The 26,546-nt window shown below is 48.7% G+C and overlaps 1 protein-coding gene across 3 annotated transcripts; it reads left to right on the top strand.

Moving 5' to 3' along the window:
- Positions 1–2,554: 2,554 nt before the first annotated feature.
- Positions 2,555–11,832, top strand: Plekhf1 (pleckstrin homology and FYVE domain containing 1). 3 transcript variants are annotated; one of them, XM_046448167.2, is made up of 2 exons: positions 2,555–2,683; positions 10,225–11,832. In XM_046448167.2, the coding sequence occupies exon 2, from the start codon at positions 10,242–10,244 to the stop codon at positions 11,079–11,081; it is 840 nt and encodes a 279-aa protein (XP_046304123.1). In that variant the 5' UTR covers positions 2,555–2,683; positions 10,225–10,241; the 3' UTR covers positions 11,082–11,832. The 3 variants fall into 3 exon arrangements, with proteins under 3 accessions (XP_046304123.1, XP_046304125.1, XP_046304124.1); XM_046448169.2 differs by lacking the exon at positions 2,555–2,683 and adding an exon at positions 2,982–3,018; XM_046448168.2 differs by lacking the exon at positions 2,555–2,683 and adding an exon at positions 3,276–3,731.
- The last annotated feature ends 14,714 nt before the right edge of the window (positions 11,833–26,546 follow it).

The raw sequence follows: 26,546 nt of genomic DNA, 5'->3' as shown, positions 1-26,546 counted from the left end.
TTTCGTGAAGCTGCAGTTGCCGCAGCTTGGAGGCCAGCTTTTTCTCTGAAAGAGCTTCTTACCGGAGGAGTAAAAAAAAAGCTCCAGGAAATCTCATTTTTTCCGTAGCTTGTGGCTTGGCTGACTCAACTTCTGCCTTTCCCTGAGTCACAAGTTTTTCCTCTTATTTGTAGGAGCGAGGCCCTCCACCCAAGTCTCCCCACCCATAGCCAGTCCCCGTTGGGAAGAGGGTGGACAGCTGCAGGATCCGTTTATGCTGCCTCCAGGGGATTTCCCAGGACTCCACTCAGATCCACAGAATGTCAGTTGGAAAGGAGGATAGATGAGGAGACTGAGGCCCCAGTGGGCCCTGAACCACTAATGAGGGGTCTCCTGACTCCAGGACCCACAGCTATGCACCTTCCCTCTAGTTTTCCGGAATCACGAAAAGCTCGCCTTTTCTAGACACTCCCTCTGTGGCAGGCACAGTGTTAGATGCCACATACTATTATAAACAAGGTAGCCCTGTCTTCACAAGGGACCAACTCCCTCTATTCTCATGGCCACCTCCACCCCAGGCACCTTCACCTCTCCCTGAGGACACCCTTCCCTTGCAAATGAGGTGGGGAATCTGAGCACCGAGGCAGCCATCAAGCATGGCCTTGAAGGCTTAGCCTGAAGTCCCCTCCACACAGTGTGTACATTTGGGACAGCACATCCTCATGTTTCAATGTCCCAACTACCCTCCTGGTGATAACCCAGGCTGTAGGATTTCAGACATTGTCTCTTTCTCCTCTGCATGGTGGACAGGTCCAGCGACATCACTAGGACTCATGAATTCAAATGCTTATTCACAGGGAGTACATGAGTGGGTAGAGCAGGCTGAGGGGGAAACCACATAGGTTGGTAGGACTGTTGTGGATGGGGGAACACAAACCCCATCTGGGGACAGCTTGCTATGGAGATGACAACCAGCATTTTCAAACCCTCTCATTTTAGAGCAGATGGAAATCCTAATTTTTATGATTAAATCCTGAATTTTTAAATGTTTAAATATTTTGCAGGACAGAAAGAAAGATTATTGGATCACGATCATCCCATGGTCTATCTACAACGCTATGGCTTCTTTTGGATGGTGTACTTGCTGATGAGGGTAATGGCAAGGATGGAGGGCAGGGGATAAATGAGGGAGCTCTCCAAGGCCACAGCTGGTGGCTTTCTCACTTGCTTATCACCTCCTTTCCTCCTCCTTCTCTTGACCTTCTCCCTCTTCCTCCCTTCCCCACTTTCCCTTCTCTGGCCAGCACTGAGTCTACCTCACAGCCTCACCCAGATCTCCAGGGAGAGCAAAGCACCTTGCTCCTGCCTGCTAGCTGCCCTCAAGGATGGAGGCCCACCCAGCTGAGAAGAGAGTCTGGCCACAGCACCAAAGTTCTGGAGCCAGATCAGCTCTTTCTCCAACTGTCACCTCTTGCTCTTCTTCCAGGTGCCCAGGCTCTGTCTTATTTAGCAACACAAACTAGAGGGAAAGAACGGACATTGAGCCTTCCAACTAAGGGCTGAATCTCAGGCCTGGAGAGAGGAGTGAACAAGGTGTCCCTGGGGCTCATAGCCAGGTAGGGAAGACAATCCACAAATATGTAAACAAGTGACCCCAATACATGACTTCAGGTTGGGGAAAACAACAACAACAAAATAAACAAACACAGACAACTACCTGAGGTAGTGGAGGGTAATGGGTGAAGCAAGGAACTGCGCTGGGAGCCAGGGAAGCTTCTCTGAGGAGGTGCCAGTTTGAAGTAAGACCTGATAGAGGCAGAGCAAGTGCAAAGGGCCTTGGAGATGGGAGAACCCTGAGGTTCTGAGGAACTGGAAGAAGCCAGTAGGAGGGGTGAGTTGGGAGGAGGCCACCAGCAGGCTGAGATATGTGCCGCTTGAGGCCTTGTCATTTCATTTTGAGTGTCTGCAGAGGCCAGGAAGCGAGATAAACAAGGAGTGGCATAACTTGCTAACGTTCAGCTGCGTGTGATGGGTACATGGAGACCACGATTCCTTCCTTCAGTGTTTGAAATTTCCCACTATAAAAAAGTTGAATTTTTAAAAATGCTGCTGGTTTTTAATATTATGATCATCTCTCAGGGTTACTGGGAAAAGACGACTATATACAAGCTTCGCAGCGCAGAGGACGATCAGCGGCATCATGATATTGCCCAGATGAGCTTCTCATTCTTGCCACCAGTGTCCCATCCCTCATTACCCAGCGATGAGGGCCCCTCTACATCCGGGCCGGGAGCCCTGGACTGAGTCTCCAGCAGGGTGCCAGCTGTCCGAGTGTGGAGTGAGGCGACAAGAAGAAAGGGAAACTGGTGAAGTGGGGTGCAAACGGGGAAGCCAGCCCCCAAGACCCGCCTGCCGCGAGCGCTGACCGCAGACGAAGTTGCACACATTTCTCGGGTACTCGCGCACATTTCTCTGAGACTCGAGCTGGCTCCGCCCTCGTCTGTGCTCCGTGGCTCCGATAGGTCGAGCTGCCCGCGAGAGGGCGTGTCAAGGGAGTTGGAACGCAAAGGCGTGGGCAGCGCGGCAATTGGCCGGAGCTGGCCAGCCCAACACAGCGGCAGAGAGGGGACTGGCGGGCCGGGCTGCTGGGCCATCTCGCTGCAGGGCGCCAGGCGTGGGGCTCGCGGAGCCCCTGGCCGAGGAGGTAAGCCTTCACCCAAACCCCGGCCCGGGTATGGCTTGCGGAGTAGGTGGGCTTTCCTCCAGTCGCCTTCACGCTGTTTGATTCCGGGGCTGCTAAGTCCTGGTGGCTCCCGGGCTTAGGCGGGCGGGGCACGGCGCGCATCCAGGGCTCCTCGGACTCTGGCCAGGAGCAGAGGCTCACTGCTTGCTTGCAGGGCAGGGCTTGTAGCCTCTCCACAGTTGAGGGTGAGGGCAGGTAGAGTAAGGGGGGAGGGGGCGGCGTTGCGGGAGGCATGAGAGTGGGGGCGTCCCAGCGCACCTTGGTACTGCAGGAAATCTCAGAACACCCGCCGTCTGGTAATGTTTTGCGAAGTTATGTCCTCCTGCCGCCTTTGCGGCCGCACTTCTTGACCTCGATCTGAGGGTTCAGGAGACGTGGCTGGGACTGCTACAGGGGTGGGGTGGGGGTGGGGGTGGGATGGGAGGAGAGCAGAGTGACAGTGCTTTGCAGACGGTCCGGGTTCTCGCTGGCCTCATATTTAGGAGACACCTGGCACCTGACGGGTTTGAGTTTGTGACTCTTGGTGGGAATGTCAAAGGAAGTTATTGAGGCAGACCCACAGAGGCAGAAATGGCCTGGGGAGTCTGCTTTCCCTTCTGTGGAACACGTGAAGGATAGGGGAGATGTGTCACCAGCCCTCTTTGCGGGTGGGAAAACTGAAATTTGGAGTCACCCTGAAACTTTTTCTTCACTGCCGGAGGGAAAGGCTTTTGGAATTTGAACAAAGCTGTTATCTCACTAGTGGAGGGTGGAGGTCAAGATGGTGGAAGGACTAGTACTGGGGTCAGCCTCTGCTTGGCAGGTAATTCCCACTGACGTTTGTGTCAGCTGAGATGACTGACTGCAGCCTGCATCCGGCCTATCCTACCAGGGCTGCCAAGACAGGGACAGGGCAGCACAGCAGAGCAAAGGGACCTCTGCAAACCGACCCGTCCCAAGCAAGGAAGGAGGTTTTGCCAGTGCGTCCTGGAGGGTGGGACAACCCAACCAAGCTGATGAACCTTTTCAGGTGTGTGTGTGTGTGTGTGTGTGTGTGTGTGTTGAGAATGGAAAGGTCAGGCATCTGGAGAGGAGCCCCAGTCTCTGGACTTCAGGATTTCTGATTCTGTCTTGATTGAAAGCACCCTTCAGCAGTTCAGGGCTGTTTTGGCCACTTTTTAATTTGGGCTCCCTGGCCACTCACAAGGACTTTGGGCAGTGATGGTAGTGGGTGGTACCTCTCTAACTGGCCTTTTGTGAGGATTAAATAAGATAATACATGTAATGTGCTTAACTCGTGCTTGGCAAGCTGTGGGCACTGCCTAAATGGCACCTTCAGTTCATTTTCCTTATTACTAGTCTTTTCCTGGAGAACTTTCTAGAAAGCACAGGGCTGGACAAAGCTGAGGGGCAGCCCCTCTGGAAGGAGAGGAAACTTGGATCTTGGGCCTCCTCTCATGCCCTTGGAGAAAAATCAAATCCTCACCTTGATCTGTGGGCCTGCAGGATGACCCCTGCTGGCCCCTGCTAGCCCCTGCGACCTTACATTTCACCCTGGCCCCATCGCTTCTTCCTCTGTGGCTCCCTTACTCTCCACCTTGAGCTGTTTCCTATAACTAGAAAATTCTTCTCAGATCTTTGACTTTGACTGTCTTCTTCCTTATATTCAGGTTGCAGTGAGGTAACTTCCTCAGAGATCTTACCTAATCCCCACCTGCCCCAGTCCCTCTGCAGAACCTTTTCTGCATAGCACTTAGCACTGGCTCTCAGAAAACACCTTGTGGAGTCACTTCTAGTCCGGCTTCCCCACCAGGAAGTACATTATTGAAGGGCCTGGTCTCTAACTCCCTGCTATAAGGGATGCCTAGTATAGTGCATGGCACTTGTAAGATATCAGGAAACATCACAAAGTAATGTCAGGTGGGGTGGGCCTGACTGGGGCTGAGGTCCCTGGAGGGAAAGTGGGGCCCCAGTCAGGAAGCCCAGAGAAAGACCAAAAGGCTACTACTTTCCAAGGTTTCTGGCCCTCAGACATCTCTCAGTAATCTCAAAAACTATATCCCAAGTGGGCAATAGGAGAAGACGGGTTCCATCAGGACAGAACCCAGTGTGGTCTGTCGGGTAGATCCTTGGAGTAGGTATGTTATGCATTTTATAGTATGTGGTATAAATTAGAGAGAAGCGAACCTTTTCTATAAAGGTCCAGACAGTAAATATTTTTAGGTTTTGCAAGCCATACAGTGTGTTGCACATGGCTGTGTTCTAAAACAACTGTATTTGGAAAAGCTGCCAGAGGGCCAGATTTGGTATGGATTTTCAGTTCCCCATTTTAGATTTCTCATCACTCTTCAACTATCATGCACAGAGCGCTAGCCACACAGAATCCACAGCCATCCTGTGACTCTCAGGATGTGGCTCCCAAGCCTAGCACTCACTGTGAGCACCTTCAGCCCTTGTTAAAGTGGTGGGATCACAGAGCCCAGAGCCCTCACCCTTCTGAACCTCCAGGGACGATGTGGGTCTGCTCATTGCCCTGTCTACCAGACTCCCTGACCCTGCAACAGTGTCAGTCCCTCTGTCAGTGGCCTGGGTGCCAAGCTGGGGTTGGCACAAGTATTTTCCAAGGCCCAAATGCTGCCAGAAGGGTCCGTTTTCATTGTCTTCCTGAGGCAGATTTGTCCTAAGTGAATGGGACAGGACTCAGCTCTCTCCTCCTCTATCCTGAGGGTGGTTTACTTCTCTGGCAAGAACAATATAAAAGAGGATTTCCCATCTGACTCAGGGCTGCCTATTTACCAGAAAAGCCTTCAGGCCACATCTAACCAGTGCATGAAGCTACGGTTGCATTAGGAGTGTGGGCAAATGTTGGGGAGCCACCAGGGAGGACATAGTCTGCCTGGTCCCCTGCGCAGCCTCGGACCCTCTGTAGGCTCACAGAGGAGAGGGGCATGAGACCCCTCTGGCTGCTGTGTTCAGTGTGTGGGGACAGGACAACTTGGGCCCAGGCCCCTTTCATCCAGCACCAGATAATCCTGCCCTTCATGGCCCACATTTTGCTGCCAGCAGCTAGACACCTCCGCCCACAGCTTTGCCCTCCCCGAGTACTGCTCTTCACTTCCTCTGTGGGCTGTGTGTGTGGGAGGTGGACCTGGGCAAGCCAGCCTCTGGAGTTCACCAATCCCCACAGGGCTGGGTAAGAGCCTCCTGTCCTCCAAGCTCAGAGCCACTCTGACTCCATGCTGAATGTGCTAGGCTTTGTTCTAGAGTGGTGGCAGGGTTCTGCTGGCACCAGACTTCTTGACACACCAGGGTACTGGGGGGAAACGTGGCCTTCCTTCTTCAGGGCTCCGGCATCTCCCACAGATGCCCAGGTCCCCATGCTGTGCCATCTCCTTGCCAGACTCAGCCTAGTGTCCCGTTGAGAGGCCTGCCTGGCTCCACTCACTGTCTCCAGCCTGGAGAGCCCAGAACTTGATCCAGATGCTGCCTGTGATTTTATTTTTTTGAAGGACTTTAAAATTAAAATGAAAAAAAAAGAAGAAATGATTCACTTTCTGGAATTGGTGGGTATTGGATTTCATCACATTTGTTGCTGCCTTTTTCTAACAAAATAAATAAAACACAGATAAAGGTAAAATCCTATGTGAGGACACCCCCACCTCATTCCTGGTCACATCGAGATCCCCTTCCCCAAGGTCATTTTCTCCTGGCCTTGGTTTTATTTTACCATCTTAATCATTTTTAAATGTGTGATTCTGTACTGTTAAATATATTTCCACTGTTGTGAAAAAAAATGAACTTTTTCATCTTTTAAAATTGAAACTCTGGCCCATCAGAAACTCCTACAATGCCCATGACCCCTGGCAACAGTTTTCTGTCTATCAATCTGACCACTTTAGATACTTCATCTAAGTGGAATCCTGCAATATTTGCTATCTTATCACTATCTTATTTCACTTCATATCTTCCAGATTCATTCATGCGGTAGCATGCATTAGAATTCCCTTCCTTTTTAAAGCCAAATAATATTCCATTATATGTATGGACCACGTTATGTTTACCCATTCATCTGCTGAGGGCACTTGGGTTGCTTCCACTTCTTGGTTATTATGAATGATGGTGTTGAGTATGGGAGTGAGATATTTCTTCAAGTCTCTGCTCTCGGTCCTTTTGGATAGAAACCCAGAAGTAGGATTCCTGGATCAGATGGTAATCCTATTTTTAATTTCTAGAGGAACCTCCATATTGTTTTCCATAGAGGCCACACCAGTCTGCATTCCCACCCACAGTGCACAGGGTTTCCAATTTCTCCACATCCTCACCACCACTTGTTATTATTTTTTTTTAAATAGTAGCCATCCTAATGAGGCTCCCTACCATCTGTTTTTATTCCCATGCATTTCTTAAAAACTTTTTAGATGTTAAAGAAAACATTCGGCATTTGTTTTTTTGGGATTGGCTAAATAGTGGGATAGGAAGAGGAAGCATGGGTGGAATAGACTAGATAGGGCAGAGGGGTTGGAGGGGTAGGGAGGGGGCATGAGGTTATTAATGATGGTGGAATGTGATGATCATTATTATCCAAAGTACAGGTATAAAGACACGAATTGGTGTGAATATACTTTGTATACAATCAGAGATATGAAAAATTGTGCTCTATATGTGTAGTAAGAATTGTAATGCATTCCTCTGTCATATATAAGTAAAAAAAATAAATTAAAATTTTTTTTAAAAAGTAACTTGAGCATGTCTGGCAAAAAAAAACAGTCAAACAACTTTTTAGATGTTGATGCAGCTTCTTCACACCTGGTGTCCCATGATATATATATACTGTTCTGAAGGTTCCTTTTTCCCACTCTTATAAGTACCGCGCGCTAACCGATTGCGCCACTGGAGCTCCATTTTTCCCACTCTTTATGTGTTGCCATTAGCTCATTTTGATCTGCATATCCATTGTTTGGATAGACCTTGCTCATAAGGGACTTCAGTTGTCACTGCCACACAGTAGTCACTGTCCTTTTTGAGTCTCCCTCCTCTGCTCTATTCTGACTCATTTATGTAGAGAAATTATCCAAACCATCCCAGGGCTCCCAGCCCACAGTCTGATGGAACTTGGAGGTGGCACTCTGGAATGTTAAGAGATATGGTTCTTGTTTTGCAAAATTGTTCATCATCCAGGGATCTGGTGCTCAGTCATGGCAGGATGGCTCAGAGTGTCACTGATAATCCACTAGGTTTGCAAACTAAAAATAGCAGTTCTTATATAAGGTGGTGTGGGCAGCACTTTTCAGGGCATCTTGTGACCTGAAGAGGCAAGTAAAACATGACTCAAGGGACCCAGCATTTCTTCTTGCACAATGCCTCCAGCGCCCATATTGAGGCCCTGCTCTGGATTCCCACAGGTGGTCTGACTTATAGAATTGCAGCTTGGTGACTCAGAAATAGTATGTTTGTGATCAGCAAGGCCAAGGACATGCATATGAGGTCAGCTCTCATCTGCTTTCCCTGCAGTTGAATCACATGTGGTGGACTTCAGGAGCTTTAGAAAGGTTGAGTCATTTGCCACTCACTTATTGAGTACTTACTGTGTGCAAGGACACACTTCCAAGAATTGGTGACACAGCAGTAAACAAGAAAAGTCTTCTTATGGAGATAAAAATTAAGTGGGGGACACAGAAAATACATAAGCAAATAATGAATAGACAAGAAAAGACCAGGTCCTGATGTGGAGACAAAATAATAATAGTAATGATAATGATAATGGCATCAGTGAACTTTTTCTGTAAAAGGCCAGACGGTAAATATTTTAGGCTTTGTAACCATATGGTCTCTATCACCACTACTCAAATCAGTCATTGCAGCATAAGAGCTGCCATAGACCATGGCGGATAAATGAGCATGGCTGTGTTCCAATAAAACTTTATTTATAAAAACAGGCTGTGAACCAAATTTAACCCTCAGACCCCAGTCTTCCATTCCCTGTCCTTGGCTGGAGGAGAGGCTGTCTGAACTGGAGTTCAGGGAGAACCTTTCTGAAAGGGGGATAGGAACTAAGAGCTGGTCACAGGAAGAAGCTGATATGGTACGGTCTGTTCCAGACAGTAGCACCTTGCTGTCAATACAGTGGTAGCATTGTGTGCTGACTTGGCTGGATTTGCAAGATGAAGATGATGAGGCTCACTCATGGGTTGAATGCTCATGGTACAAAGGAGATTAAAGACTGAGTTCTAGACTTGGAGTTTGAAACACTGGTGAATGGTGGTTCCAACTATGAAGAAGAGCTGAGAGCAACAGGCTTTGGGGAAAACTGAGCTGAATTGGAGGAACTTATTAGATGGACAGGAGGAAATCCATGTTTATAACTCAGTCAAGAGGCCAGGACCAAAGGCTTGGCCTAGAGAGTGACAGCATTCAGCTGGTCTCCAAAGCTGTAAGTCTGGTGGGCTCAGAGGGAAGGTGTGTGAATGGAGCTGTGATGAGCTCCCAGGCCACCAACACTTACTGTTTGGTGCATGAGCACAGGGGCTCGGGTGGTCTTCATACCGCATGGTGGAAGGCTGGGTATGGTGCCAGATAAGTGGCCTCCTCACTTACTAGCAATCTGTTTCCCTTCTATAAAGGGAAAGGTAACCTACCTTCTAGGGTTTGTATAAGAACTGAGATAAAGTCATGATGCTTGGCATGGAGGGAGCTCTCAGCACCCGGTACCTGTAATAATGGTGGTAACCACTGAACACCCTGAATCAATGAGGCAGTTGCAGGTCTGTGATTGGTTGGGATCCCAAACACCATATGCCTGGGATGCATTGTTCCAGTATGTGTATCTGCATCCTTCCTGATGCCCTGGGAACAGCTGACAGGAGTTGGTCACTCTCCCAGGTTCTTAGTCTTTTGTCCCTGGGTGGACCCTATTGAAGCATGTTCACCCTATCTTCTAAGATCCCCCAGTAAGCACTAATCCTCCATTGCCCACAGCAGTAGCCTGCCGAGTAGCCCATTCATTGCTGCCTTTCATCCCTGACTGGCCTTTATAGTCCTCTTGTTGGGGAATTCCTCTTCACCTCTGGATAATTTCTTTTCTTTCTTTTCTTCCCCCTCTTTTTTTGGTACCAGGAATTGAATCCAGGAGTGCTTAACTACTGAGCTACATCCCCAGCCCTCTTTTTACTTTTTATTTTGAGGTAGGGCCTTGCTAATTTGCTTAGAAACTTGCTAAGTTGCTGAGACTGGCTTTGAACTTGTAATCCTCCTGCCTCAGCCTCTACTCCTCAGCTGGGATTACAGGTGTGAGCCATCAAATGCAGCTACCTCTGCATAATTTCTTATACTCCTCATATCAGGGCTGGCTTCTGGGGTGGTGAGTTTCTATGGTTGGGTGGCTAGACAGGCGGGCTTGCTGGGGCCCAGTAGGACAATAAGTTGTCTGGTTGATGAGTTGAGGGTGAGCAGTGTGTTTCTGATCCTCAGTACCCAAATACAGCTATGCCTGGGCATGCTGATGCCTCCTTGTCTGTCTCCTACAGCTGAGCCACTGGAGAAGATGGTGGACCACTTGGCCAACACAGAGATCAACAGCCAGCGGATCGCAGCAGTGGAGAGCTGCTTTGGAGCATCAGGGCAGCCACTGGCCCTGCCAGGCCGGGTGCTGCTAGGTGAGGGCGTGCTGACCAAGGAGTGCCGCAAGAAGGCCAAACCACGCATCTTCTTCCTCTTCAATGACATCCTGGTGTATGGCAGCATCGTGCTCAACAAGCGCAAGTACCGCAGTCAGCATATTATTCCACTGGAGGAGGTGACGTTGGAGCCACTGCCAGAGACCCTGCAGGCCAAGAACCGCTGGATGATCAAGACAGCCAAGAAGTCCTTTGTGGTGTCAGCTGCCTCCACTACAGAGCGCCAGGAGTGGATCAGTCACATTGAGGAGTGTGTGCGGCGGCAGCTGCTGGCCACAGGCCGCCAGCCCACCACAGAGCATGCAGCACCCTGGATCCCTGACAAGGCCACGGACATCTGCATGCGCTGCACACAGACACGCTTCTCGGCCCTTACCCGGCGCCACCACTGCCGCAAGTGTGGCTTCGTGGTCTGTGCTGAGTGCTCCCGAGAGCGCTTCCTGCTACCACGCCTCTCACCTAAGCCGCTGCGGGTCTGCAGCCTCTGCTACCGAGAGCTGGCTGCCCAGAAGCGGAAGGAAGAAGAGGCAGAACAGGACAGGGGCTCCCCAGGACAGCTGGCCCACCTGGGTGGGGCTTTCTGTGGAGCATCCAGTGGAGATGACGATGACTCCGATGAGGACAGGGAGGGCAGTAGGGATGGTGACTGGCCCAGCCACGTGGAGTTCTATACTTCAGGTGTCTCCTGGTCAGCCTTCCACAGCTGACCCTGGCCTGCAGAACTTTTGCATCCAAGCCAGCCCCATTGCTCAGGCCCCTAAGAGGTCAGTTCCTGAGCTGCCTGGCACCCTGGGACCTTGCCCCTTGGTGGGCAGAGGTAGGGATGGCTCTTTCCCTCAGGATTCCCAGTGCCTTTTTGCTGGACATTGGCATTCCTTTAGGCCCACTCAGTTCTACTTTCCATTTAACAAGCCCCAGAACACTTAGACCTCTTAGGAATAAATGCCATTTTCAACTCTATGTGCTACAGCTGCAGCTCCAGACAACCCCTTGAATTATACCACCTGGGGTGCCCCAGACATTTAGGGACCAGAGAGGGGTAAAGAACACAAAGGGAAAACAGGATGATAGTGAGGGTCCACTGCACCAAGGCCTGAGCTGCAGAACCTCACCCTAACACCCCTGGACAAGCCTACCCCATGGAAGAGCATGAATCTAAGGGATGCCTTCAGGAAACCGAGGCCTGCCCACCAGCATGCTGGTGCCCACCTGGCCCTGCCAGTCCAGGTGTGGGTACTCACCTAAGCCAGGCAAGAGAACTGCTGCCTAGGACAGCCTGATAAGGACTCTGCCTGTCATCCTTCCTTCCAGTTCTTTATATCCTGTCCCCATCTCCCCATCTCTCCCTGCAGCCAATGAAATTAGTGTTTTCTGTTAGGATTCTTCAATTGCAATGACGGAAACCCTATCCAGACTGACTTACTAATAAAAAGGTTTACTGACTTACGTGATTGCAAAGGCCTTGTTTCAGACATGGCTCAATTGGGGGCTAAAACAATGCTGGGGGTGGGTGGCAAAAATCAACAACTGTCTACCATGCCGGGCACCCTGGGAATGCTTGCAGCCCCGTAGAGACAGACATTCACACCACACTTTGGCCGGGTGAGTTCTCCAAGGACACAGACCCATTTGGGTGCTGTGACCGTGGCCCGGTGCCCATAGCTCTGTAAACTTTGGTGTAGATTATCTCAATGGGTGGGCTAAAGGAAACAAGGAGCCATTTGTCTGGCTGTACCTCTCTCCCATGCACTCTCCTCTCTGGCCACTGGAGGTGGTGCCATCTAATGAGGAAACTGAGCCCCAAGTGCAGCTGCTAGCCTTGCTCAGAGTGAAGTGAGCCTGAAACTTGAATGCCGTCCTCCTGATACCTGATCCAGACACTGGCAGGAGCTGCAGGGCCTTTAAGACAGTCTCCTGCAGATTCCTGTGTGTCAGTCTTTCCCCAGTGCCTCTTTGACCTCTCTTAGAGTGGGGTCCCTGTCAGCTACAAGTGGTGACTTTGGGGTTGGAAAAAGCTACTCCCAGCCCACCAAGCTTGCTGTTGAAACCCCACCATCCGTTTCCCCAATGCAGTGTGTCCTCTCTGGGCCGGTTCTCACATATCACATGCAAACAGAGCCTCAAAGGTCAAGTTGGTGCAGATTCTGATTCAGCAGCTCAGGCCCAGATCCCATGGACCATATTGGGACAGTAAGGCCTGCTGTTGACATGTAATCACACTTTGGGGTGGGGTTCACCCAGCACTCTCCCTACATTGGCAGAGTGACCAGGTTTGGGGGAGGCTCAGAGGCGCTTCCAAGAAGGTCTTGTTTGTTTGCAGGCCCTTTCCCTCTGTGGCCTCTCTCAACCACACAGACTGGTTCAGGCTGTTCTGCCTAAGCAGACGGCACAAGGCCAGACAGGTCACAGGGTAAGAGGCAGCTTCCTGAAGACACATCTGGTGCTCTTAGAAATCTAGGTCAGGCAGCCCCACCCCTTCCCCCTGGACTGGTGGCAGGATAGGGGATATCAGCTCTAGTACTGGCCTCTTGTTCACAGCCCCACTCCCCTGGAACCTCCTTTGTCTGGAAACCCTCAGGGTCTAAAGGGCAGGAAAGGGGATGGCCCACAGCTGATCTCAAGCATCACCAGCCTCCTCCACTTGCCTGCCAAAGTGGTCACAGTGTCAGGACCCTGGGCAGGCAGGACAAGCTGTCTGAGTGCCATGTGGCACTACAGGGTCTGGAGCTGGAAGGTGCTGGCTGGGCCCTCAGCCCAGGATTCAGGCCTGTTTCCTTCTCCCAATGGACAGGGTAGAGCTGCTGCTTCCCTGAGCTCCAAGGCATTGGAGTCTTTAAGGACACAAGGACTCAGGGTGGTCAACAACCTTTGGAGAGCTCTCATTCACGGTGACTTGCTTATTGATGTTTGCTGTAGGCCCTACCAGGTGGTAAGGACACAGCTATGAGTGAGATGGATGAGGTCCTGCCTCTCAAGGTTCTTTGGGCATAGAAAGGGGTCAGGCACAGCACTGAGACAGGGCAGGTACCGGGTTCAGGGAGGAGGGGCAGTACTCTGAAGAGCTGAGGTCACAATGACTAGGAAGAAAGGGGTGATATCATTTGGAGAGATGGTGTTAAAGGCAGAAGGAATAGCAAGTGTGAAGGCTCTGAGGAAGGAGCCCTGTATTCTGGAGCAGTGTGGCTGGAGTTGGGGCCAGAGAGTGGTAGGGCCAGCTTGGGGGAGGCTTTCAGGACCAGCCAGTCTGCTCTGCTTTTGAGAGTTTGGCCTAACACTGTGTGCAGAGGGACGGGGAGGAGAGAGTGGAGTTGGGCACTCATGGGGACCCTGTGACCTTGAACTCTCCCTGGAATTCCCAAAGGGGGAGACCACACTCCATCAAGGCCACCCCTGCAGCTGTTTCTGCCTGTGGAAATGGACAGAAGGCCTTAACTGTCCTCCCTTCTGTCCTCAACTCCTCCTAAAGGGTTGGCCCCTGTTCAGTTATGCTGAGATGTTAAAAAAATATCTAGCCTCTTGGGTGACAAAAGAGGGAGTGCTAGAAAGCAAAATGACTGTTAGGGCTGGATGTTTGCTCCAGGCCAGTGTGTGAAGTTGAGTGATGATCAGTGGCCCCAGCCTATGAAGCAGAGAGGGGACCATACTGGCAGGAAATCAGGTCCTCTTGAAGTATAAGCTATGGACCCACCATATGAGCCTGGGAAAGAAGGCACTGCCTGAGACTGTCTCCAAGTCCTAACAGGTTTGTTTCCCTTGAGATAACTTCCTCAGCCAGCCTGTGTCAAGGGTCAGGCCAGCCTCTCTCTGTTTCCAGAGAGGGGTATACCTCTGGGAGCAGATGCAAACTGCTTGCTTTGGCCAGGCAGCACAGGTGCTGGGCCTATCTTGCTGGTGGGTGTCATTGCCAGTAGCATTCTCAGGTAGGGAAGGTCATATGAGGTGCTGGGAGTTGTCCTTAGTCAAGGCCACACAGCTGACCTTTCTTCTTGGCCACCACCCTGCCCCAGGCCAAGGGAGATCAGGGTGCTCAGGATGGACTTCAGTACCTCTGCTCATTGCAGATGTCCCCTTTCCCTAGAATGGAGCTCTATGACTGGCAGGAGCACTGGGCCTGCTGGGCAGGATCCAGGTCTGTCTCTGCTGCCTGGAGGCTTTCCTGCAAGGCCTGGCGAGGACACAGGAACCAACTGTCCTGCCAGCTAAGTTCTCCCACCCACCACTCTCAAATCTGTCCTCCCAACTGTGCACGGATCTATGTCTCTGCCAGAAGTCAATCCTTCTTACAGGCAGCATCAGGTCCCTGGAAGAGGCCTGCCTTGCCCCTTCTCTTGGAAGAGGCAGAGGGACAGGGGAGAGGGTCTGAGGGCCAGGCCCATGTATCTGAGGGGCATTGGAGCCCCTCTGCCACCACCTGCTTGACCATTCCTGAACTGCCCTTGCAGGAAGAACTAGCCCAGAAGGGAGCAGCTCCAAGTGGAAAACGAAGTGGCAGCTGTGGCCCCAGGACATCTGGGGACAGGTGACAGACAGGCCTCCCTTTAGAGTTCAGCAGGGGAGCAATGTTTCTGCAATACTCAAAGGGAGGCCTTTACAAGGGTTTAATCAAGTGGCTCCAACCTGTGAGTGTTGAATGTTGGGATTTTCAGAAATCAAGTTTTCTTAACCTTCCAGAAGTCAGGGAGGCAGGACCCCAAGAACCTTGTCCCTCCGTGATGATGGTGTGGGCTCCTGGTGGTGGTAACTGCCATTACTGCCACTGTGGGCTGGCTCCAGGAAAGCAGAGCCAGGTCACACAAGGCCCTCCTAAGGCCAAAGGAGGAACCACCTGAGCCCCGAGAGAGGGAAAGACCGAGCAGAGGAAGGATTTCCTACAACAGCCAGGAGGGCTTCCTGATGAGGTGGGATTTGGTTACACCTCAAAGGTAAAGGGCTTTATCAGAGAAGCGTGGTCTCCAAGCACCCTGGGGCTCACGCTCTTTTTTTGTTTGTTTGCTAATATAAGACCTCAAAGGATAAAATTTCAAGATGAAAACATAGGGGAAGCACTTTGGAACATTAGTATAGGTGATAATTTTTTGTGTATTATCCCAAAAGCACATCCAACAAAAAACGAAACAGACAAATGGAATTCCATCAACCTAAAATGCTTCTGCACAGCAAAGGAAACAATCCACAGTGAAGTGACAATCTATAGAATGGCAGAGAATATTTGCCAATTATCCATCTGACAGAGGGTTAATGTCTAGAATAGGTAAGGAACTTGAAAACCAACAACAATTTAAAAAAAAACCCTAAGTAATCCAATTAAAAATGGACAAATGATCTGAATAGATACTTCTCCAAAAAAGAACTACAAATGTCCAAGAAAAATTTTCAATATCAGTAGCCATCAGGGAAGAGCTAATCAAAATTATAATAAGATGGTATCTCACCCCTTTTAGAACAGCTACTATAAAAAAAATCTGGTGAAAATATGGAGAAAAAGAAACTCTCTAGAGTTTAGTACAACCATTTAGAGAGAGCAATGGGAAGCTCTTCACAAAATTAAAAACAGATCTACTATATGACCGAGCAATTCCACATCCACGTATAAATCCAAAGGGAATGAAGTCAACATCCCCAAAAGACAGTGGCACACCCATGTTTATACACAATAGGTAAGATATGAAATCAACCTAGATGCCCATCAATGGATGAATGGGACACTAGGATTTTTGTTAACCATCCTATCCTGTCCTTGACACTAAACATTTGTGAATGAATAAATCAAGTAAGAAATGGGGCTGCGAACACTGAGGCAGAGGGGTAGTAAAGAATCAGCCACTGAGCTCTACCCCTGGAACCTCCTCTGTTGAGGCACACTGGATGTTCTCTTCAAGAACAGGGCCAGTGGGAAGGCTCTGCCCAGGGTGGGGGACAGCCCTTCCCCCAGACACTGACTATGAGTTGTCATTTAGTTAGGGACAGTAAGTGCCCATCCCAACTCCCACCAGGCAGAAGTTTCTGGAGAGTTGGTGTCTGGCCTGTTCAAGGGCTTCCTTAGGGATGTCAACCAGCGGAACTGCAGGCCTGGCCTCTCCCCTGCTTCAGTCTGTTCTTGAACACAACCACAAAGAGGTTGTAGGAGGAAGTCCGAGCCACTTAGACTCAACCACCATGACAGAGAACTTAAGGGGCTAGTCAGGGTGGAGTGACTGAAAAGCTGACCCAGTTCTCAGCCAGGATCTGAAGTCTCCAGGCCACAAGTGCAAACCAAGGTGGCCACTTCCGCTAGGCTTAGCTTTGACCTGGGCCTACAGGAAGTGACCTCCCCTGTGGGCTGTGAGCAGGGGAGAGGCCTCCTCTGAATGTGGAGCTCTTCACACCTAGCATCAGCAGGCTCTGTGTTGCTCCTAAGCCTGCCTCCTTAGCCCTTGCCTCTCTCTGCATCCAGCTCCCCATCTGTGAGGGGTCCACACCCTCCATGTGTCCTCTGCCTCAACCCCAAGCAGACCCAGTGGGACCCATGCCCAGGAGTGGAACCAGAGAGCAGGGGCAAGGAAGGGGCTCTGCCTTTCCAACCCTAGCAGATCCAAGCTGTGGCTTCTCTGGGCTGCTCCATGCCCACATTCCCCTGGCTCTGACCTTCACTATAGAACCCAACACAGATGCTACGTCCCCTCTGCATACTTCCTGGACTGCCACAGGATGGTAGGCTTGTCTCTTGCTCCCAGAGACTTTAAAGACCTTTCTCCAGCTCTTCCTTCCTTTACCTTCCATGAAGTGCCTCAGTTGGGCTATCCTCTGTTATCTGGCCTTGGAGTCTGAGCTCCTGTGGGAAGGGGTGCTTTTCATTTATCTGCAGCCTCCCTGACCCCCCAGCCCAGAACCCTGCACCACTGGCCATTTTACAGATGCTACCTATGAAAGTGGCATTGTGATCTCCCCTAGCTTCTGGGGGATGCTGAGAAGATGTCGTAGGGACCACAAGTCCACATGTCCAAAACTGATATAGTCACTGTCTCCATCAACACAGCACCCAGGCATTCCAGCCAGACCCTAGGATGTCTCCCTGACCCTCTGTTGATTCTGCCCCCTCCCACACTCTTCTAGGTGACCCAGGCTGAGAATTAAGTGAGTCTGGTGTGTCCAGGCACCTGAGGAGCTTCCTTATGACCATGGGGAAATGGCTGAAGCAATGCCCAAGAGGTGAGCATGGTGGACGCTATGCTGGACCTTCTAGGGAGAGGCCTTGTCCCCTGGAGGGTGAGCCAGGGTGCATACCACACTCCTCCAGCCCTGCCCTTCCAGAGACCCAGGCTCACCTGTCTGTTTCTCCTTTCCTCTTCCCAGACTCCCCGTTATAAAACCTCTATTCCCCTCAGTTAGTGTAAAAAGGAAGAATAGCCAGGGAGCTCCCACTCAGAAAAGGAGAATGCAAACTTGAAGGTGCGGGGCTGGGGCTGGGCCTGGGGCTCAGCAGCAAGGCACTTGCCTGGCATGTGTGAGGCACTGGGTTCGATTCTCAGCACCGCATATAAATAAATGCATAAATAAATAAAATAAAGGTCTATTTAAAAAAAAGAAAAGAAAACTTGAAGAGGATGCCAGGCCTGCTCCCCATTTTTCCTTCATTGTTTGGGCTGGGAAACTGAGACTGCAAAGAGTGTACCCACCCTGGCGTGCAGAATCAGGACAGGATGAGAAGTTCTGACCAGGGCATTCTCCTCTGTCCTCCTGAAGTCCCTCCCCAGTATCCTATCTCCTGGTGGCTCCCCTCACCATGAGACTGTAGCTCTGACTAGAATGTTCCAATGTTCAAAACAGATAGGCAGGGAGGGAAGGAAAGGGGTGTTGGGAGAGTGCCCAGATGGAGCCAGACATTTCTGGACAAAACAAGGGAACATTTCAATCCTTGAAGCATCGGCTTGGGGGTCCTCCCAGACATTCTGCCCCAGAGAGCAGGCTTTACAGCGAGCAGTTCCTGCCCACTCTGCCTGGGAGTGACTGGAGGCTTGTGCCAGGAAAAGTGCTCCTTGGCACCCAGAAGGTGCCAGGGGGCTCCCCTCCACTCTTACTCAGCACAGCCACTCTAAAATGACTCCTCTAGCTGCCCCCAGCAACACAGGACTGTAGAAACCCAGGGATCCAGGACTCTAACACATGTACACACGTGGAAACTTCATGTAGTTTGCAGATTACCAATACCCTTAATTTCCCCATGTTCTTTTTCCTATTCCAAACAGCCACCAAACCTCCTGGGGGTCTGTGCCCCCTTCACCCACCCAAGAAGTTAAGCCTTGGAACCTTCCCAGTCCAGCCCAGAGCCATGTTAGCCACTTGCTGGCATAAGCCAATTCCTGAGCATTTCCTCCCCAAGGCCTGAGCTGGAGCTGGTCCAGAGAGTTAGGGTTGAAGCAGATCCATTCAGCCAGAGTGGGGAGGGCCCTGCGGGAACTACAGGGAAAGCAGAGTGTCAGGCCACCCAGTCCTGTGTGGGGGCCTAGGCTTCTGACAGGACCCCTCTGGGGTACTGAATTGTGCAGGCCCCAGGCTCCCTGAGCTCCCTCTCTTCAGTAATTTTGCTGTTTTCTTATTGAAACACCAGCATGCTCATAGTTGCTGCCCACCTGCTGCTGGAAGTGAGTTCATGGTACGGTGGGTACTTGTGACCCCTCTCCCCATGCATTATCATTCCTCCTTCAGGTGGTCACATTCTAGGGACCTTCCTCTTCCCTGCCTTCAGCCTCATTTTGTACAACTGACCCCTGTAGAAATGGGTACAGCACAGGGATCTGGACAACCAGCATATGCTATCCCCTGACCTTGGTCTGGAGAGGTCAATAGCATCTTCTACCCATGAAGATGGAGAAGTGGTCCCTGAGGTTACATCAGGTGAGTCACAGTCCAGCTCTCAAGAAATGCCAAGGAAGGGAACCAGGCAAGCAAGGGCTTGGGGTCTTTGCACCCCAAAAATGAGGCTGTTCATAAGCAGGCTCAGTCAGGGGAGATTTCAATTCAATTAGGGAGAAATCCACCCACAATGAGCAGCTCCAAGATATGAAATCAGAACAGTTAGAAGCACAATGGCCACAGTGATTGTTCCCTCTATTCAAGTCAAAAACAATGCCACATCTCAGTCAGCTGCCTCCCAAGTTGATTATCACGAGTCAAAACGCCTAGAAAGGAACATAATTCAGACACAAACCTGAAACAAAGCCCGCCCAGTCCTCAACTGAAGGAACAGTGATTCAAGAAGGCTGAGCGCCTTCAAGGGTTTACTTTGTTAAAGCACCAGAGTCCTCCCCCATCAGGCCCAGGAAGTTTCTGCATATTGATCTCCTCTCCAAAGGTCAAGGAGAAAGTGATTAGGAAAATCAGTGTCTCCAAAGAAATTAGCATGGGGTGGAACACACAGGTCAGAAGAGAGGGCAGTCAGTCAACTGTCTGGTTATCTCCTACTTGGGACTCTGTATTTCTTTCTTTTTTAATTTAGGTATAATCTACCTCCAATTAAGAGCACAAATCTTAAGTATACAGTTCAATGAGATTTTTTTTCACACATAAACTCGAGTATATAAACACCACCTAGATTTCCAGCACCCCTATAGGCTCCCTCTAGCTCTTCCCACCAGTGGTCTCCAAAGGTTAAGTGGATGGCATTCTAATTTTTTTTTCTGTTTTTAAAATTTAACTTCATATAAATTGAATCACCCACCTTGTGTATCTTTTTGTTCTGATTTCTTTTGCTCAACCATGTCTGTAATATTCCTCCATATTGTTTTGGGTATTCGTAATTTGTTTTTTTTTTTTTTCATTGTGTTATGCTCGAATTCGGGACCCCCCAAAAGACCACCAGAGACCCAAGATCGATGTAAGCAGCAAAGAGGAGTTTATTGCAAGCTAGCTCGGTCCTCCGTGCGCACACACAGCAACTGGTGACGCTGAGAGGCCCCAATCCCAGGGTTTGCAGCAGTTTTATACATTCTTTGGAGAAGGCAGGGACCTCCACATACATCATAGCATCTCTTAGCAAATCATCACACACCTCGGGAAAATCAAATAACAACTCTAAAACATGATTCGCACATTCACTGGGGGGAACAAGTTGGGTAGGGGTGATTGGTCAGTACAAAAGGGGTATTCATTTGAACTGATTGGTTTAAGCCAAGAGGGGTGTACATGCTGAACTACATGGTTTCCCAACATGTTATCAACCACCATAAACTACTGGGAGGGTCATCTAGCATCCCAGGTATTTCCCTGTCTCATGCTGATTGGTGGCTGCTAGGGGGTTGCTGTGGATCCCCACCTAGCCTGACTGAGTCAGGGACACCTGGCGCGGCAGATCTCTCCTGTTATTTGTAGATAAACAACTTAGCAGGGTGGGAATGTGCCTAGGAGTGCTCTGTGGGTTTTTCCAAGGACAAAGGTGATGTCCCTTCCTTGGACAGGCTTTGCTCTGAGGTAAAGGCTGGTTTTTCAATTGTGGTAGAGGATCCCACTTTATGACCCCTCCACAATTTCTTGTTTATTCTTATATTTCCAGTTTTGAGTTATTATGAATAAGGCTGCTATAAACATCTCTGTAGCTGTCTTTTGGTGGACATAAGCACTCTTTTATGTTAGGAACAGGATAAGAAGGGGAACTGCTGGACCATGGGTATATGAATATCTTGCTTTAGTAGAAGTTGTCAGTCTTCTGCAGTAGTTATATCAATTTATGCTCCCACCAGCAGTGCCTGAGAGTGCCGTTGCTTACCAAGCCTTGGTATTATTTGGAATTCGGGTCTCAGACACTGTCCTGCGATGGAGGTGGCCCGTTGGGTTCATCAGGATGCAGCTATTTCTTGGGTACTTGGGCAGAGTGGGTGTCTGAGACTAAGATCCAGCTGGGGTCAGGCCTGTTTCCAAAGAGGCAGTCAGCATGTTCGTGGGATGCATGGGTCAGCATTGATGACACAATGAAAGGGAAGAAAACTGCCTGCCAGCTTTTTAATCTTTTATTTATTCATTCAAGGAGTGTTTATTGAATACCTTCAAGCACTGGGGATATAGCTGTGAACACAACAGATAGAAAAATCTTTCTCCTCCTGAAGCTCACTCTAGTGAATGGAAATGGATAATCAATATAATTTAAAAATATGTTGCTGAAGTAATCCAGAGTCTGAATAAAAATATGTTGCTGAAGGATCCGTAGAGTGCCCAAATGTGGCACCCTGGTATGCTGGTTATTTTAAAACTCAAGTCCCAGGTGCTGGTTGAGAGTTTACTCTGATATTTCCTTGTCGGTCTAAAGACTTTGGTCCCTTACTTGAATTTTCATTATCTAAACTCATATCTGCAGGAAGGAAGATTAAAGAATGTCACCACTACTGGCAGATTTTGTCATAAGCTTTTATCCAACTCTTAGGCCCATTCCCAAGGAGAATTTTTCACGATTATCTGAGCATCAGGCCCATTCATTCACCTAAATTCATTTGCTACCCATCAAAATTGTCATTTTCCTCTCCCTTATGAAGAAGGGTGTATGAGCACCTGGACTACATTGAGCTACTGGACTACACTTTCCTGTGATTGTCCCCTGTGCACATCAAATAAATTTGTGTAACTTTTTCTCCTCTTAATCTATTGTCAGTTCATTCCAGGGACTATTTGAAGAGGGTAGGGAAGGCTTTCCTTCACCCATTATACTCTCTCCTATCTCTGACATCTTTTCCAGCACTAGGAAGAGTCTCAACAAAGAGGGACCATGCTATTTGGAAATACTCAGGACTTCCCCGTATTATTAGTTCAGCTCTGTTGGTGTGCTTTTTAAATTTGTTTTCCAAACAGACTATCTAAACCCTCTTTGCCTTAATATAGATTTTCTCATTTGGGAACAAAGGATATAATGGAGTATATCACAGGTGAAAAGTGTTATGGATAAATAACAAAGCAGGGGAGGAAGACAGTGAGGGCTGAGTGGCTCTAATTTCAGAGAGTGGCTGGGCAAGATGTCACTGCAAAGATGAATTGAGTCAAGGCGTGAAGGAAAAGAGGCGGAAAACTAAGCAGATATTTGGGGAAAGAGCATCCAAGGCAGAGGAAGCAACAAGTGGAAATGCTGTGGGGTGGGAATGTTCTGGCATGGCTGGGAGCAGGGAGGAGCCCATGTGCCTGCAGCAGGGAGTGAGGAGAACATGACACAGGTGACATCAGTCAGGAGGTGCAGGTGAGGGGAGATGTCCTAGGGCCCCGGAAGCCCTGTAAGGACTTTGGCTTTTCCTTGGAAAGATACAGGAGACAAAGGAAGGTTTTCAGAAGAGGAGTGGTGTGATCTGACTCACCTTGGAGCAGGATCACTGGTTTTGAAGTTCCTTAAAAGAGTTGAGGGCAACTGGGAGACCACTGAGGAGCTGAGGACAGAGGCCTGGACCACCAGAGGTTTGGGGAGGAGATTCAGTTATGGACATATCTGAAGGTAGAGGCAGCAGAATTTCTAGTAGATTAGATATGGGATATAGGGGAAAGACAGAAGTCACAGCAACTGGAAACACAAAGTTCCTGGTTTCTGAGATAGAGAAGCTAAAGGAGAAGCTATTTCTGCCCCTATCACTCCTGCTGCTGCTGTTTCTGCTTCGGTGGGTTTGCAGAGGAGGGGAGATGGGTGTCAGGAATTTGTTTTTTTTAATATCAAGCTAGAGGTGCCTATCAGACACAGAGAGATTGAGTGGGCTGGAGAAACGTCTGGGCTGACAAATACTTTGGGGAGTGACTGATGAGTAAGCAAACCAGGAGCTGGATGACAGCCCCAGGAGTGGGCAGAGACAGAGGGGAGACAGGGCCCAAGAAAGGAGCCTGGGGGCACTCCAGCATTTTCAGGTCAGAGAGAGGAGGTAGAAGCAGCAGAAGGGAAGGAGGGAGACCTTGAGAGCATGGGGCTACAGAGGATCAGTGAGGAGGAAGCAGTCACTTGTGCCAAATGCAACCAATGGCTCAAGTAAAATGAGGTATGGGCCCAAATCCCAGGTTTTAGTAACATGGAGGTCAGTGGTGACCTTGGGGTGGACGAAGGTAGAAGCAGATGCCTGCCAGAAAGGACTGAGAGGACAGGAGGAGGCAGACTGGGGAGAGTGAGCCCATTACACTCTCCCTTGAGGCATTCCATCACAAAGGGAAAGAGAAAAATGGATGAAGGGGAAAGTAGGGCCCAGGCAAGTGTTTGTTGTTTAAATGGACTTACTGAGATATAATTTATTTCCCATAAAATCCACCCCTACTTTAAAACATACAATTCAGAGGTTTTTATTATAGTCACAAGACTGCAACCTTCACCACTATCTAATTGAGAACATTTCCAGGAAAAAAAAAGAGAGAGAACATTTTTATCACTACAAACTGAAACTCCACAACTCTGAGCAGTCACCTCCCTCAGCCCAGCCCCTGGCAACCACTGATCTACTTTCTGTCTCTATAGATTTGTCTTCATATTTCATTTCAATGGAAGTACACAACACATAGCAGTTTCTTTCACTTACTATAATATTTTCAAGGTTTGTCCATGTCATAGCATGCATGAGTACTTAATTCCCTCTTAGGACTGAATAATATTTCATTGTATGGTATAGACCACATTACATCTCTGTTCATCAGCTGATGGACATTTAGGTTTTACACTCATGGACTATTGTGAATAATGGTGCTAAAAAACATTTGTGTGCAAGTTTTTGTGTGGCTGTATACTTTCAATTCTCTTGGGTACTTACCAAGGTGTGGAATTGGTAAATCACACAGTGACTCCGTGTTTAACATTTTGAGGAGTGGTCAAACTGTTTTCCAAAGCAGCCATACCCCTTTACATTCATACCAGAAATGTAGGAAGATTCCAGTTTCTTCCCAAACATACTAACAGTTACTATTATCTTTATTTTGCCCATCCTAGTAGGAAATAAGTGGTATTTTAATGTGGTTTTGATGGCTGATAGTCTTGAGCTTTTCATGTGCTTATTGCATGGTTTTAAGTTGTCTTTTATTATTGTTGTGGGAGTTCTTTAAATATTCTAGATACTAGTCTTCTATCCGATACATGACTTGTAACTATTTCCTTCCTTTCCAGCCTTTTAATGTTATTGGTAGTATTGAGGCACAAAAGTTTTAAATTCAGTGAAGTCCCATTTACCCTTTTTTTTCTTTTGTCATTTGTGGTTTTGTGTTCCTCATCTTCCACGGTCATAAAGCATTATTCCTATATTCTCATCTACGAGTTATAGTTTTAGTTCTTTCATTTAGGTCCATGACCTATTTTGACTTACTTTTTATATAGGTCAAGGGGTCTAACTTTATTGTTTTTGCAGGTAGTTATACAGTTGTCCCAGCACTATTTGTTGAAAAGACTATTATTTCTCCACTGACCTGTCCTAATATCCTTGTTGAAATTTTTTGTTGTTTTTTTAAATATGGGAGAACTAAAGCGCACGCTGATGGGATAGAAATGTAGAGAGGAGGAAATGGTGACAAAGGAAGCAAAGGAGAATAGCAGGAAAAGTGTCCTCAGGTGGGCCAGGGAATGGGATCCTGTGCCCAGTGGCAGGGACAACGTTAATAAAAAATAAGGTCAGATTATAGTACCAGGAGGAAAGGCGGATGTTATATGGGTACAGATTAAGCAGTGGGCATTCTCTTCTGATTACCTCCATTTTCTTGGTGAAAGAGGAAGCAAGATTATCACCAGAGGAAAAGGACACAGGACGAAAGTCTAGGAGTCTGAGGAGAAAAGAGGTCAAGGGAAAGGAAATTTCCTGGGAAAAATCTGGGTAATTGCCAACAACACAGCAGTCACTTCTGATCTTGGTAAGGATGAACCCAACGTGTAGCCAGATGATTGACCAGGTTTTTTCTGTAGCCATGTCCAGCTGGGTAGGTATAGCTGGGCAGATGGCAGAGATGGGGCTGTTGGGCTCCAAAGCCTGTATGGCAGGGCTATCTGTAGCTGGGGCAGAAGGATAAGGCTGGTTCTCAGTGACTGCAGCCAGCAACCCACTCCCTGGGGATGTTCAGGTTCCCACGTGCCAGGTTTACCTGATATCTCAAAGCAGGAGGAAAATGTCTCCTTCCTTTAATCTGGCCAGAGGGCGTGGAACAGGGAAGCCACCAGTAAACACTCAACTCTCCTACTTCTCAACCTGTCTTGTCAGCTCAGGCTGTCATAATAAAATGCCACACACTGAGTGACTTAAACGACAGAAATTCATTTTCTCAGTTAGAAGGCTGGGTTATGCGTGAGGGCTCCCTTCCTGCTTAACTGATGGGGAGAGGGTAAGGCCCCATTTCCAAATACCATCACGTTGGGGATAAGGACTTCTATATATGAATGAAAAGAGTCCACAGCACATCCTCATCTGCTCCCAACCTCTAACAACGACTTCAAAGAAGCCCAGATGTTGAACTTCAGAATAAAATAGAGACAAAAAGACATTCTGAACCTTTCAGGGCAGTTTATATCATGGAAACACCAGTACAAAAGGATGAGAACATTTTTATTTTTATATTTCTATTGTGTATCATATAGATACCAATACGGTAACCACTGGCCATATGTAACCTGACACGTAGCTAGTCAGACTTGAGATGTGTTGTTATGTATAAAATCTACACCATTTTGAAGACATCATAGGGAAAAAAAATTGAAAATACAGTATCTTAATTATCTTTTATATTAATTACATGTTGAAATGATAGTATATTGATATAGTGGGTTAAAGTATATTATGAATTTAATCTTACTTTTAAAACGTGGTTACTAGAAAATTTTAAATTATATATATGGCCCATGTTTTTCACTTGTATTACATTTCTCCTGGACAGTGCTGACATAGAGAAGACCCTATATCCAAATAGTTCTCAGTCTGGCTGCCCTCCTGCCTTGGTCAATGGGCACAAGCACATCAGATAAGACTCTCATGGGGCAAACAGTGTGAGGCTGTGCTTTGGAACTTGACATTGTATGGGCCACACCTCTGGGGAAGGTGGTGTCCACAGTGAGCTTGTGAGGACGCTGCCTCAAGTCAAGATGGCCTTCAACAATTCCAAGGAGGCAGCCCCAGGGAGCTGGGGACCCATGATGGGCTCTTCACAGATTTGACTGGTTCTTGTTTGGTACAGAGACACATAGATCAGATCATTTTAAACACTAGAACCCCCTCAGGCACAAA

The sequence above is a fragment of the Marmota monax genome, unplaced genomic scaffold, assembly GCF_021218885.2.
Source record: "Marmota monax isolate L192 unplaced genomic scaffold, Marmota_monax_Labrador192_F-V1.1 WCK01_AAM20220418_F8-fsc00101, whole genome shotgun sequence".
Lineage (NCBI taxonomy): Eukaryota > Metazoa > Chordata > Mammalia > Rodentia > Sciuridae > Marmota > Marmota monax.
This window is presented reverse-complemented; position numbering and strand designations above follow the sequence as displayed.